The sequence below is a fragment of the Somniosus microcephalus genome, chromosome 11 (genome assembly GCF_052327205.1).
Source record: "Somniosus microcephalus isolate GS21.2 chromosome 11, FLI_Smic_1.0, whole genome shotgun sequence".
Lineage (NCBI taxonomy): Eukaryota > Metazoa > Chordata > Chondrichthyes > Squaliformes > Somniosidae > Somniosus > Somniosus microcephalus.
Genome location: NC_140997.1, coordinates 210279508 through 210293551, shown reverse-complemented (window position 1 = coordinate 210293551; position 14044 = coordinate 210279508). Strand labels below are relative to the sequence as shown.

The 14044-nt window shown below is 49.0% G+C and overlaps 1 protein-coding gene across 2 annotated transcripts in view; it reads left to right on the top strand.

Moving 5' to 3' along the window:
* iars1 (isoleucyl-tRNA synthetase 1) overlaps nucleotides 1–14044 on the top strand; it is a 274070-nt gene that overhangs the window by 111545 nt on the left and 148481 nt on the right. For both annotated transcript variants that reach the window (XM_086001804.1, XM_086001803.1), the window contains exon 15: nucleotides 13093–13166. In XM_086001804.1, coding sequence (XP_085857930.1) covers nucleotides 13093–13166 — 74 coding nt within the window. The remainder of the gene's footprint in view (nucleotides 1–13092; nucleotides 13167–14044) is intronic.

The window sequence follows — 14044 nt, the reverse complement described above, 5'->3', positions numbered from 1 at the left end:
GTGTTACAGGGGGTCCGTAAATTTTTTTATAACATGGGAGGGGGACCTCAGAAGCAACAAGGTTGAGAACCCCTAGTCTAGGGTGACACCAATGCAGTCCTGAAGAAGTGCTGCATTGTCGAAGGTGCTCTCTCTTTTTAGTGAGACATTCAACTCCTCTGCCTGTTCAAGTGGACATCAAAGATTCCATGGCACCATTCAAAGAAGAGGAGGGGGACTTCCCAGTTTTTAATCTCTGTCATCACTAGCAAACAGATTACTTGGTCGTAATTGGGATTTGTCATGTGCAACTTTGCTGCCACATTTGCCTACATATCAACAGTGGCTACACGTTAACTATGAAGCATTTTGGGAAATCCTGAGGATGTGAAAGGTACTATATAAATGTAAGTTCTTTCCTCATCCAGTGGAAACTATAGTAAATTCATAATTGGTAGATTATGTAAAATTAAGATAATTTCTTTGTTTATACATCAAGGCTACTACTTCTATTTGTGTGGGTGTGTTTTTATAAAATATAAATTTGACTGAAAATCTGAAAATTTTAAATTTGTGCCCCATCAAGAAAATAACATGGGCATAATTAGAATTTTTAAGATCATATTACAAAAGCGTAACAACATTTTAATGAACTAATTTAATACAACATGAATATAAACTACATTGACTTTTTGACACGCTAACATTATTGTGAAATTAATAATAATAATTAAAATCATGGAATTTAGCTCTACTGAACCAGAAAACCCAATGCAATCCTGCCTGTCTTTTGAATAAATAGCCACTCTGTTTACATTCAAAATGCTGCTTTAAATAGTTTTCCTCTTATATCCTTTTCCTAACTTATATTTTCTTCTGCATCTTCCTTCTCACAAGGAAGCACAAACCTTTCACTGATAATCAATGTTCCCTTTAATTTATTTTGGGTGCGTGGCCCCTTAAGTGGCTGCGTGACCCATTCAAAATACCGCGCATGTGCGTTTTTTTCTGTTGAAAAGCTGGTGAGCTGGCTGTGCGGGAACTGCAGAGCGCCGTGCAGCCGCGCAGCTTAAAGGAAACATTGCTAATAATGCCTCTTGATGGTCTGACTATGGTCAGCATTGCCATATGATGGAACTGTAGGCATGGATCTGCATCCATTTACCTGTGGTACAGCACTTAAGTAACATGCTATACCACCTCAGCATTACCAAAATTATATAATTAGCATTTCATTTCCATAATTGTCTTGCATTGAAAGGCAGTACATTTGTGATTTCTTCTTCTTAGGCAGTCCCTCGGAATCGAGGATGACTTGCTTCCACATTAAAAATGAGTTCGCAGGTGACTGAGTCCAATGCGGGACCTACAGTCTCTGTCACAGGTGGGGCAGACGGAGGTTGAAGGGGCGGGTGGGTGGGGTGCTTGGGTTGACGTGCGCTGCCTGTGCTTGGCCTCCGCTTGCTCCCGGCGAAGAGACTCGAGGTGTTTGGCGCCTTCCTGGATGCTTCTCCTCCACTTTGTGCGGTCTTGGGCCAGGGATTCCCAGGTGTCGATGGGGATGCTACACTTTTTCAAGGAGGCTTTGAGGGTGTCCTTGAAGCGTTTCCACTGCCCACCTGGGGCTCTCTTGCCGTGCCGGAGTTCCGAGTAGAGCGCTTGTTTTGGGAGTCTCGTATCGGGCATGTGGACAATGTGACCCGTCCATCGGAGCTGATTGAGCGTGGTCGAAGCTTTGATGCTGGGGATGTTGGCCTGAGCAAGAACACTGACATTGGTGCGCCTATCCTGCCAATGAATTTGCAGGATCTTGTGGAGGCAGCGTTGATGGTACCTCTCCAGTGCTTTGTGGTGCCTGCTGTACATGGTCCATGTCTCTGAGGCATACAGCAGGGCAGGTATCACTGCTGCTCTGTAGACCATGAGCTTAGTGCCGGGTTTGAGGTCCTGGTCTTCAAACACTCTCTTCCTCAGGCAACCGAAGGCTGCACTGGCACACTGAAGGCGGTGTTGGACTTCGTCGTCGACATCTGCCCTTGTTGACAGTAGGCTCACGAGGTATGGAAAGTGGTCCACGTTGTCCAAGGCCTTGTCGTGGATTTTGATAATTGGGGGGCAGTACTGTGTGGCGGGGGCAGGTTGGTAGAGGACCTTTGTCTTACGGATGTTTAGTGCAAGGCCCATGCTCTCGTACACTTCGGTGAATGTGTTGACGATGGTTTGGAGTTCGACCTCCAAGTGAGCGCAGACGCAAGCATCATCTGCATACTGTAATTCGATGACAGAGGATGGGACAACCTTGGATCTGGACTGGAGGCGACGGAGGTTGAACAGTTTTCCGTTTGTTCTGTAAATTAGCTCCACTCCAGTGGGGAGCTTACTGAGGGTGAGATGGAGCATTGCAGCAAGGAAGATTGAGAAGAGCGCTGGTGCGATGACACAGCCTTGTTTGACCCTGGTTCGTACGTGAATTGGGTCTGTGGTGGAACCGTTGGTCAGGATCACGGCTTGCATGTCGTCGTGAAGCAGGCGGAGGATGGTGACAAACTTTTGAGGGCAGCCGAATTTGAGGAGGACACTCCATAATCCCTCACGGTTGACAGTGTCGAAGGCCTTTGTGAAATCAAAGAAGGCCATGTACAGCGGTTGGTGCTGTTCCCTGCATTTCTCTTGTAATTGACATGCGGTGAAGATCATGTCCATTGTGCCCCTTAGTGGGCGGAATCCGCATTGCGACTCTGGGAGGAGCTCTTCGGCCACTGGGAGAAGGCGATTGAGGAGGATTCTCGCGATGACTTTCCCTGTGGCAGACAGCAGGGAAACTCCTCCAGTGGTGCGGGAGTTTTGCTAAGTGGGAGAGTTCGGGCAAGTGGGAGGTGAGTGTGTTTTTTGCTCTGTTTTGTTCCCCACTCCCAGGCTTGGACAGCACTGCGGAGGCGGAGCAGCGAGACGAGTCAACCAAACGGGCCCCACAGACAGTATTCAAGGAGGAGGTTGGTGATCAGCTGGTTGGTTGGTTTTCTTCCTTCTCTTTCATACCTTTTAAGTTGGTAAGTCATTTGAATAGTGGTGTGACATTATCATCTATATCCGGGCAGGGTCTTCATAACTAATAATAAGAAATTTAATTATTTATATAGAATGGAGCAGGTGATGTGTTACTGTTGCGAGATGTGGGAGCCGGTGAACCCCATTGAGGCTCACGGTGATTACATCTGCGACAAGTGTTTGCTGCTAGAGGAACTCAAGTTCCATGTTATGGAGCTTGAGACCGAGCTTCAGACACTGCGACACATCAGTGAGGGCGAGAAGTTCCTGGACTCTGTTTCAGGAGATGGTCACACCTATGAAGTTAATTACTGCAGATGTAGTCCGTGGTCAGGGACAGGACGGTGTGACTACGAGTGAGGAAGGTACAGGGATCCAGGATGTAGTGTTGAAGGAGACGCAGCCCTTGTTCTTGTCCAGCAGGATCGAGGTTCTTACTCCCTGTGAGGGCGGGAGCGGGGACTGCAGGGAGGATGAGCAACCTGGCCACAGCACCATGGTACGGGGGGCCATTCAAGTGGAGGGAGTAAAAGGAAATGTTGTAGTGGTAGGGGATAGTATTATTAGGGGGATAGATAGAGTTCTCTACAGCTGAGAGCGGGAGTCCCGAAGGCTGTGTTGCCTGCCCGGTGCCAGGGTTAAGGACATCTCTTCTGGGCTGGAAAGAAACTTGGAGTGGGAGGGGGAGGATCCAGTTGTCGTGGTCCATGTTGGTACAAACGACGTAGATAGGACAAGGAAGACTGTTCTGTTAAAGGAGTATGAGCAGCTAGGGGTCAAATTAAAAAACAGAACCTCAAGGGTAATATTCTCTGGGTTATTACCTGAGCCACGAGCGAATATGGCTAGGATAAATAAAATTGAAGAGTTAAATGCGTGGCTCAAAGACTGGTGTGTGGGAGAAATGGGTTTTGCTTCTTGGGACACTGGCACCAATACTGGGACAGGAGGGAGCTGTTCCATTGGGATGGACTCCACTTGGCCAGTGCTGGGTCTAGAGTCCTGGCGAATCATATAACTAGGGCTGTAGAGAGGGCTTTAAACTAATTAGTGGGGGGGAGGTTTCTAGAGAGCAAATAATAGAAATGACAACAGAGAAGGTCATAGACTTAGGTAGCAGTGGGGGAATTAAAAAACAGAATGTGTCAGGAAGGGACAGAAGGTATGGAGTAAAAAGTAAAGTACTAAAAAGGGAAAAAACAGGAACTAAGTGTTACAAAACATATTTGAAAGTTCTTTATCTGAATGCACGTAGCATTCGTAACAAAATGAATGAGTTAACGGCACAAATAACGACATATGGGTATGATCTTGTGACCATTACAGAAACATGGCTGCAGGGTGACCATGACTGGGAATTAAACATACCAGGTTATTTAACAATCAGGAAGGACAGGCAGGAAGGGAGAGGAGGTGGGGTGGCTATGTTAATAAAGGAAGGAATCGCTATAATACAGAGAAATGATATTGGGTCAAAGGAGCAGGATAGTGAAACAGTTTGGGTGGAGATAAGGAATAATAAGGGGAAAAAAACACTAGTGGGTGTAGTCTATAGGCCTCCGAACAGTTGCAACTCTGTTGGACGGAGTATTAATCAGGAAATAGTTGAGGCTTGTAATAAGGGAACAGCTATAATTATGGGGGATTTTAATTATCATATTAACTGGACAAATCAAATTGGGCCGAGCAGCCTTGAGGATGAGTTCATTGAGTGTATTAGGGATGGGTTTCTTGAGCAGTATGTAACTGAACCGACCAGGGGGCAAGCAACCTTAGATTTGGTCCTGTGTAATGAGACAGGATTAATTAAAAATGTCCTAGTAAAGGATCCCCTTGGAATGAGTGACCATAACATGGTTGAGTTCCATATTCAATTAGAGGGTGAGAAGGTTGGATCTCAAACAAGCGTGCTGAGCTTGAATAAAGGAGACTATGAAGGTATGAGAGCGGAATTGATTAGAGTGGACTGGGAAAATAGATTAAAGGGTAAGACGGTACATGATCAGTGGTGTACATTTAAGGAGTTATTTTACAACTTCCAAAAAATATATATTCCACTGAGGGAAAAAAGGGTGTAAAAGAAAAGATAGCCATCCGTGGCTAAGTAAAGTAATTAAGGATAGTATCCGACTAAAAACAAGGGCATATAAGGTAGCCAAATCTAGTGGGAGGATGGAAGATTGGGAAGTCTTTAAAAGACAGCAAAAAATAACTAAAAAGATTGATTAAGAAAGGGAAGATAGATTATGAAAGTAAATTAGCAAAAAATATAAAAACAGACAGTAAAAGTTTCTATAGTTATATAAAAAGAAAAAGGGTGGCTAAAGTAAATGTTGGTCCCTTAGAGGATGAGACCGGGAAATTAATGGTGGGAAACATGGAGATGGCAAAAACACTGAACAATTATTTTGTATCAGTCTTTATAGTAGAGGACACTAAGAATATCCCAACACTGGACAAACAGGGGGCTCTAGTGGGGGAGGAACTAAATACGATTAAAATCACTAAGGAAGTGGTACTTGGTAAAATAATGGGACTCAAGGCGGATAAATCCCCTGGACCTGATGGCTTGCATCCTAGGGTCTTGAGGGAAGTAGCGGTAGGGATTGTGGATGCATTGGTAATAATTTTCCAAAACTCCCTGGACTCAGCAAAGGTCCCGGCAGATTGGAAAACTGCTAATGTAACACCCTTATTTAAAAAGGGTAGTAGGCAGAAGGCTGGAAACTATAGACCTGTTAGCCTAACATCTGTGGTTGGTAAAATGTTAGAGTCCATTATTAAGGAGACAGTAACGGGACATTTGGATAAACATAATTTAATAGGACAAACTCAGCATGGTTTCATGAAGGGGAAGTCATGTTTGACAAATTTGCTGGAGTTTTTTGAGGAAGTAACATACAGGGTGGATAAAGGGGAACCAGTGGACGTAGTGTATTTAGACTTCCAAACGGCATTTGACAAGGCGCCACACAAAAGATTATTGCTCAAGATAAAAAATCACGGGATTGGGGGTAATATTCTGGCGTGGGTGGAGGATTGGCTCTCTAACAGAAAGCAGAGAGTTGGGATAAATGGTTCGTTCTCAGATTGGCAACCAGTAACTAGTGGTGTTCCGCAGGGGTCAGTGCTGGGTCCCCAACTCTTTACAATCTATATTAACGATTTGGAGCAAGGGACCGAGTGTAGCATATCAAAGTTTGCAGATGATACAAAGATGGGACGGAAAGTAGTGAGCGAGGAGGACATAAAAAACCTGCAAAGGGACATAGACAGGCTAAGTAAGTGGGCAGAGATTTGGCAGATGGAATACAATACTGGAAAGTGTGAGGTTATGCACTTTGGCAGGAAAAATCATAGAGCAAGTTATTATCTTAATGGCAAGAAACTGGAAAGTACTGTAGTACAAAGGGATCTGGGGGTCCTGGTGCACGAAACTCAAAAAGTTAGTATGCAGGTGCAGCAAGTGATCAAGAAGGCCAATGGAATGTTGGCTTTTATTGCTAGGGGGATGGAATATAAAAACAGGGAGGTATTGCTGCAGTTGTACAAGGTATTGGTGAGACCGCACCTGGAATACTGCATACAGTTTTGGTGTCCATACTTAAGAAAAGACATACTTGCTCTCGAGTCAGTACAAAGAAGGTTCACTTGGTTAATCCTGGGGATGAGGGGGTGGTCATATGAGGAGAGGTTGAGTAGATTGGGACTCTACTCATTGGAGTTCAGAAGAATGAGAGGCGATCTTATTGAAACATATAAGATTGTGAAGGGGCTTGATCGGGTGGATGCGGTGAGGATGTTCCCAATGAAGGGTGAAACTAGAACTAGGGGGCATAATCTTAGAATAAGGGGCTGCTCTTTCAAAACTGAGATGAGGAGAAACTTCTTCACTCAGAGGGTGGTAGGTTTGTGGGATTTGCTGCCCCAGAAAGCTGTGGAAGCTACATCATTAAATAAATTTAAAACAGAAATAGATAGTTTCCTAGAAGTAAAGGGAATTAAGGGTTACGGGGAGCGGGCAGGAAATTGGACATGAGTCTAGGTTCGGAATGGTCATGGCCCTGTGGGTAGTGGAGTGGGCCCAGGGGCCGTGTAGCCTGGTTCTGCTCCTACTGTGTTCTAATTCTATGTTGGATTTCAGGAGATGGTTTTATTCCTGTTCCTGGCTGGGGTGGAGATCGCCTTTACAGAAGGTAAGTACTGTAGAAAATATAGGGACAGAGTGATCTCCTGGAAGAATTTCGATCGCCTAGATGGGTCGGAGAGGAATTTCCCAGTTTTTTTCTCCCAAATTGGCCATTGGGTCTTTATCTGGTTTTTCGCCTCTCCCGGGAGATCACATGGGTTCGGGTGGATGCAGAGTGAAAGAAGATTTGAGGTTAGGATCAGATCAGCCATGATCTTATTGAATGGTGGAGCAGGCTCGAGGGGCCGATTGGCCTACTCCTGCTCCTATTTCTTATGTTCTTATATTACTGCAATCGGACTTGTCACCTTTCTTGAAGATGGTCACAATTACGGCGTCGCTGAGATCCCCTGGCATGCTCTCCTCCTTCCAGATAAGAGAAATGAGTTCATGAATTCGCGCCAGTAGTGCTTCTCCGCAATGCTTTAGTGCCTCGGTGGGGATTCCATCTGCTCCTGAGGCCTTGTTGTTCTTCAGTTGTCGGATGGCCTTTTCAACTTCATGCCGGGCTGGGGTTGTGCTGAGATGGTGGCGGGTATCATGCTGCGGGATAGAATTGAGGACACTCGTGTAGAAGACAGAGTCGTGGTTAAGGAGATCTTCAAAGTTCTCCTTCCAGCGGGCACTGACTGCCTCTCTGTCCTTGATGAGTACCTCTCTGTTCTTGGCCCGCAGTGGGGTAGGGCCTTGGGTGCTTGGGCCGTAGATGGTCTTGACTGCGCTAAAGCATCCATGCACGTTGTGGTTGTCGGTTAGCTGCTGGATCTCCCGCGCTTTCTGCACACACCATCTGTTCTTTAGGTCGCGAGTTTTTTGTTGGACCTCGGCTTTCAGGCTTCTGTAGAGCTGCTTTCTTGCTCTCGAGTTGTGTTGCTGTTTTCAGATCAGGAATGCCTTGTGCTTGCGGCTTATTAGCTCCTGGATCTCCTGGTCGTTCTTGTTGAACCAGTCTTCTTGTTTCCTGGTCGAGTGACCGAGCGTCTCTTCACAGGTGCTGATTATGGAGGCCTTGAGTGCAGACCAGGCGCTGTGGGCACTCTGTGTCTCTGCATCACTGGGAGTCGTCAGGTTGTTTGTGAGGCGCAGGCTGAATAGGGCTTTCTTAGTGAGGTCTTTGAGTGCTCCAGCGTTAATTTTCCTGCGGCATTGTTTCTGTTGCCGCCGCTGTTTTGGGGCTTCATTGATGGAGATGACGGAGCGGATTAGGCGGTGGTCTGTCCAGCAGCCATCAGCTCCTGTCATGGCGCGGATGATGCGGATGTCCTTGCGGTCCCTCGCTTGGACGATGATGTAGTCCAGCTGATGCCAGTGCTTGGAGCGAGGGCGCTGCTATGAAGCCTTGCACTTGTCTCTCTGACGGAACAAGGTGTTGGTTATGACAAGGCCATGTTCTAAGCATTTTGACAGGAGGAGGGTACCGTTGGAGTTGGCTTTCCCTACCTCTGCTGATCACACCTCCCCAAAGGTCTGTGTCCTTTCCAACTCTGGCGTTAAAGTTGCCAAGGAGGATCAGCTTGTCGCCCGTTGGGACTCGCGACAGGGATTGTTCGAGGCTGGAGTAGAATTCCTCTTTGTTCTAGTCTGTGGCTTCCAGTGTTGGGGCGTACGCACTGATGACCGTAGCTCACTGGTTCCGGGCTAGGGTGAGCCGAAGAGTCATGAGGCGCTCGTTTATACCGCTAGGAGAGTCTCTGAGAAGCCCAACCAGTTCATTTTTTATGGCGAAGGCGGCGTCGTTCTTCAGGTTTGCCTTTCCAGAAGAAGGTGTAGTCACCACCTTGCTCCTTGAGCTGGCCTTCCCCTGCCCGCCGGGTCTCACTTAGGGCGGCGATGTCAATGTCGAAGCGTCTGAGCTCCCGGGCAACGATAGCAGTACGGCGTTCCGGTCTGTCACTGTTGGGGTTGTCCATTCGGGTCGTGACGTTCCAGATCCTGAACTTCATTTTAAAGGGTGGAAGATGCCTGTGCGTGAATTCTTTTAACGTGGGGTGGCCGTTGCACACCAGCTACCACATGGGCTTGACAGAGCATGGTCTTGGTCCAATGGCAAGGGGATCCAAGACGATTGGAGACCAGGCTCTGCTACAACGGCCTAGCACACACACACACAAACACAATACTACTGTTATTTGTGGTTTACTTCTAGTTTCGTATGAGTGTCCTAACCCACCTTCTGTTTAAAGCTGTTGAGATCTCTGACCCACATTGTACTCATTAAGTCAGTGTAAAAATGCACAGATTGAATGTGATGGTCCAAATTCTGATCAGTTTAATATGAGGTTTAACTGTATTAGTCCAACTGAACATCTTTAATCACCTCCCATTAATTATATGCACCTAAATACTTTTGAAAGTATGTTTTGTACTCCAAATGATCACATTTGGCATATTCTGATGTCGGATATTAAGTAACTGTTTTGTCGTCATTGATCAAAGACTTTTTGTCTGTCAAATGTTACGTCATTAGTTTTATGTACCCTTATAAGAATCTAATTTCATATTTGACAATGACACTGTAGGACTACTTTTTCAACGATCCTGATTTTCTGTAAATTTACCAAGGCTGCATGTTATGAATTGAAATCTAGAAATGGGAACTAAGTAGCACAGTAGATTAGAATGTTGGGCTTTTACTGCTGAATCTGGGTTGGAATCCAGCCAAGGGTGATGTGATGAAATTCGTTCTGTGACTGTAAAAATCCTAGAAGAAATCCCTATAGTCAGAAGTCCACAGCTGAAAAGCTCTTTCATGCTTTTCCCAAAGGAGAAAATTTAACGGAACTGCTTTGTTGTCATGATAATCCAATTTAGCTGGTGAAACTGTCTCTTGTGATCTTGTTTTCTTTTCCTCCTTTTCCCCTACTCCTCTACCCACACCTAGAAAGGGAAATACCTCAAAATTATGATTAAAGCTGGGATTTGGTGTCCAATCAACAGATGGAATGATTAAAGTTACTTGCGTGATGTGTGTGCTTCATATCTGAGCTTTTTTTTAATTGCTGAAAAGAGTACTCTTTTAGAGATTAGAATAAGGCATTGATATTTTAAAATTAATTACAGCTGCTATTCAGCATCCTTAAGTGTCATAATGCAAATGCTTGGCGATGGGAGATTGGAACAAAATCACTCCTTTTGTGGCAGACTCAGTAATCTGATACCTGAGCCATGCAAGTCCACAGTACTCCAGGGCACTATTGATGATTGATCACCCATCTGGTTCATTGGTGGGACGTGGAGGCGTGTAGCTGTCATTGTGGGCTGGGATTCTTGCCAGTGTGCGATAGGGGTAAGCTGCATAGTTTTACCTAAATGGTTACATTTCACCAGTACATCTATCTATCTATCTATATATATAAATCGGTACTTCTGTCTGTCATTCTGTCTGTCATTCTGTCTGTCATTCTGTCTGTCATTCTGTCTGTCATTCTGTCTGTCATTCTGTCTGTCATTCTGTCTGTCATTGCGTGTGCGCGCTCGAAAGTTACAGGGCGTACCTACGCGCGCGTTACCTCCAAAGAAAGCTTACGCTTCCGAGATGGTTTTAAGCGTATTTACGTTTCGGCCGGGCTAAAATTGCACCCGCGGTATCCCAAAAACCTTCAACGTTCCGCTCATTAGCATCTCATTATCCGCTCATTAGCGACAGAGTGAGCTCGACCAATCGTATGCCGGGTTGCTGGCGTGTGCCGCTCGGGCCAATCGGTGCGTGTGTGGCCGGGCTTTATTGTTCTGAACCGAGGTGAGTCGCCGCCATCTTGATTCCAAACTTTTCCTTTTTCCCGCTTTCTGCGTCTTAAAAAAAAACCGTTGCTTTTAAAACACATATTGTTTTAAAAAAAAATGATTTAGAAAGTAATTAACTTATCTAATCTCATTAATTTTCCTACCTTTCCCCGTTTTTCCAGGTAGGCCTAGAAGCCTCGGCGTCTCCTCCGCACCCACGCCCGAGCTAGGCACCTCCCGGCCCCACTCGAAGGCTGGAGGGCCGAGCCTCAGCCCAGCGCCGCTAGGGTGCGCGCGCAGCAGGAGCTGAGACGCGCTGTCTCTCTCTGGCTCGGCCGGGGGGCGGGGCTTGCTGAGCGTCAAGCGTTACCCTGGCAAACCCGGCCGGCCGTCTCGCACAGCCACAATCGGCGGTCTTCACCTCGGGGGGGGGGGGGGGGGGGGGGGGGGGGGGGGGTGCCGTGGCCCTCGGGGGGTGGGGGGGGGGGGGGCCGCGCGCGCGCAGCAGGAGCAGCTGAGACGCGGCGTCTCTCTCTCTCTGGCTCGGCCCGGGGGCGGGGCTTGGTCAGCGTCACGGTTACCCTGGCAACCGGGCCCGCCGGCCGAGCCAGAGAGAGACGCCGCGTCTCGGCTCCTGCTGCGCGCGCAATCGGCGGTCTTCACCTGGGGGGGGCGGCGACCCTCGTGGGGGGGGGGGGGGGGGTTGCCGCGACTCTCGTGGGTGGGGGGCGCGACCCTCGGGGGGGCCCCCCGCCCGCCCTCCACCCGCGCCCCCCTCCCCTCCCCGCCCCACTCCCCTCCCGCCCCACTCCCCCCCCCTTCCCTTTCTCCCCCCCTTCCCTCCCCTCCCTTCCCTCCCCCTCCCTTCCCTCCCCCTCCCTCCCCCCCTCCCTTCCCCCCCGCCCCCCTTCCCCCCCCGCCCTCCCTTTCCCCCCCGCCCTCCCTTTCCCCTCCCTTCCCTCCCCCTCCCTTCCCCCCGCCCCCCCTTCCCCCCCCGCCCCCCCTTCCCCCCCCGCCCCCCCTTCCCCCCCCGCCCTCCCTTTCCCCCCCCGCCCTCCCTTTCCCCCCCCGCCCTCCCTTTCCCCCCCCGCCCTCCCTTTCCCCCCCCGCCCTCCCTTTCCCCCCCCGCCCTCCCTTTCCCCCCCCGCCCTCCCTTTCCCCCCCCCGCCCTCCCTTTCCCCCCCGCCCTCCCTTTCCCCCCCGCCCTCCCTTTCCCCCCCCCGCCCTCCCTTTCCCCCCCCGCCCTCCCTTTCCCCCCCCGCCCTCCCTTTCCCCCCCCGCCCTCCCTTTCCCCCCCCGCCCTCCCTTTCCCCCCCCCCCTCCCTTTCCCCCCCGCCCTCCCTTCCCCCCCGCCCTCCCTTCCCCCCCCGCCCTCCCTTCCCCCCCCCGCCCTCCCTTCCCCCCCCCGCCCTCCCTTCCCCCCCCCCGCCCTTTCCCCCCCGCCCTCCCTTTCCCCCCCCGCCCTCCCTTTTCCCCCCCCCGCCCTCCCTTTTCCCCCCCGCCCTCCCTTTTCCCCCCCGCCCTCCCTTTTCCCCCCCGCCCTCCCTTTTCCCCCCCCGCCCTCTCTTTTCCCCCCCCCCCCTGCCCTCTGTTCCCCCCCAGTCGCGCTCTCTCTCTCTTTCCCCCCCCCCCCCCCACCTCCCCCCCAGTCGCTCTCTCTCTCTTCCAACAACAACATGCCCTCGAAAAAGCCTCGGCACCGCCGGGCACTTCAGCTAGTCAGTGTATATTTGGGTCCTTGAGCATTGGCTGTTGCCAACATGCACTTAAGTTCTATGCCCAAGTCAAGGAATGGAGTGTATCTGCCATAATAAGGCAGGCAGAAACTCTACTTGCGTTCATGTTTTATTATTAGCTTGGTTTTACAGACTCTCAATTTTGATAATGGTTTCTCGAGTAATGGAAAATCAAATTCCTGAACCTTTTTTTATGCCTGACTTTTCACATATTTTGTATCATATTGGTACATCTTACAATAATATTTACAGCTGGATTGTACACCAGCTGAGCTTCACTGCTTGTCGCCTTTCCGTGCCATGTGTACTTAATCAGAATTATTTAATTAGAATTACTTCTACTGGTTATTGTCAGGAGGATGGATTGCTCCTGTGTACAGGAATGCTGTATCATGAAAAACATTATTCTGTTGACAGGTGGTATCTGTGGGATCAGTGGCAGAGTTGGAAGTGCTGAGTGGAATCAAAATTGAAGACCTTCATCGAGAAAGGCAAGTCAGATTTTTTGAATGCCAACCCTATGGATGTCCTATTAAAAATTTGAGTGGAGCAGGCTTCTTTTGTTGTTGTCTAACCAGATGTTTTTTTTAAAATTCGTTTATGGGATTAGGGCATCGCTGGCAAGGCCAGCATTTATTGCCGATCCCCAATTGCTCTTGAAAAGGAGGTGGTGAGCCACCTTCTTGAACCGCTGCAGTCCATGTGGTGAAGGTACTCCCACAGTGCCGTTAGGTAGGGAGTTCCAGGTTTTTGACCCAGCGACGATGAAGGATCGGCGATATACTTCTATGTCAGAATGGTTTGTGACTTGGAGGGGAACTTGGAGGTGGTGGTGTTCCCATGTGCCGCCCTTGTCTTTCTAGGTGGAAGAGGTCGCGGGTTTGGGAGGTGCTGCCGAAGAAGTCTTGGCGAGTTGCTGCAGTGCATCTTGTAGATGGTACACACTGCAGCCACGGTATGCCGGTGGTGGAGGGAGTGAATGTTTAAGTTGGTGGATGGGGTGCTAATCAAGCGGGCTGCTTTGTCCTGGATGATGTCGAGCTTCTTGAGTGTTGTTGGAGCTGCACTCATCCAGACAAGTGGAGAGTATTCCATCACACTCCTTACTTGTGCCATGTAGATGGTGGAAAGGCTTTGGGGAGTCAGGAGGTGAGACACTCACCGCAGAATACCTAGCCTCTGACCTGCCACTGTATTTATGTGGCTGGTCCAGTTAAGTTTCTGGTCAATGGTGACCCCCAGGATGTTGATGGTGGGGATTCGGCAATGGTGATGCCATTTAATATCAAGGGGCGGTGGTTAGACTCTCGCTTGTTGGAGATAATCATTGCCTGGCACTTCTGTGGCGCGAACGTTACCTGCCACTTAT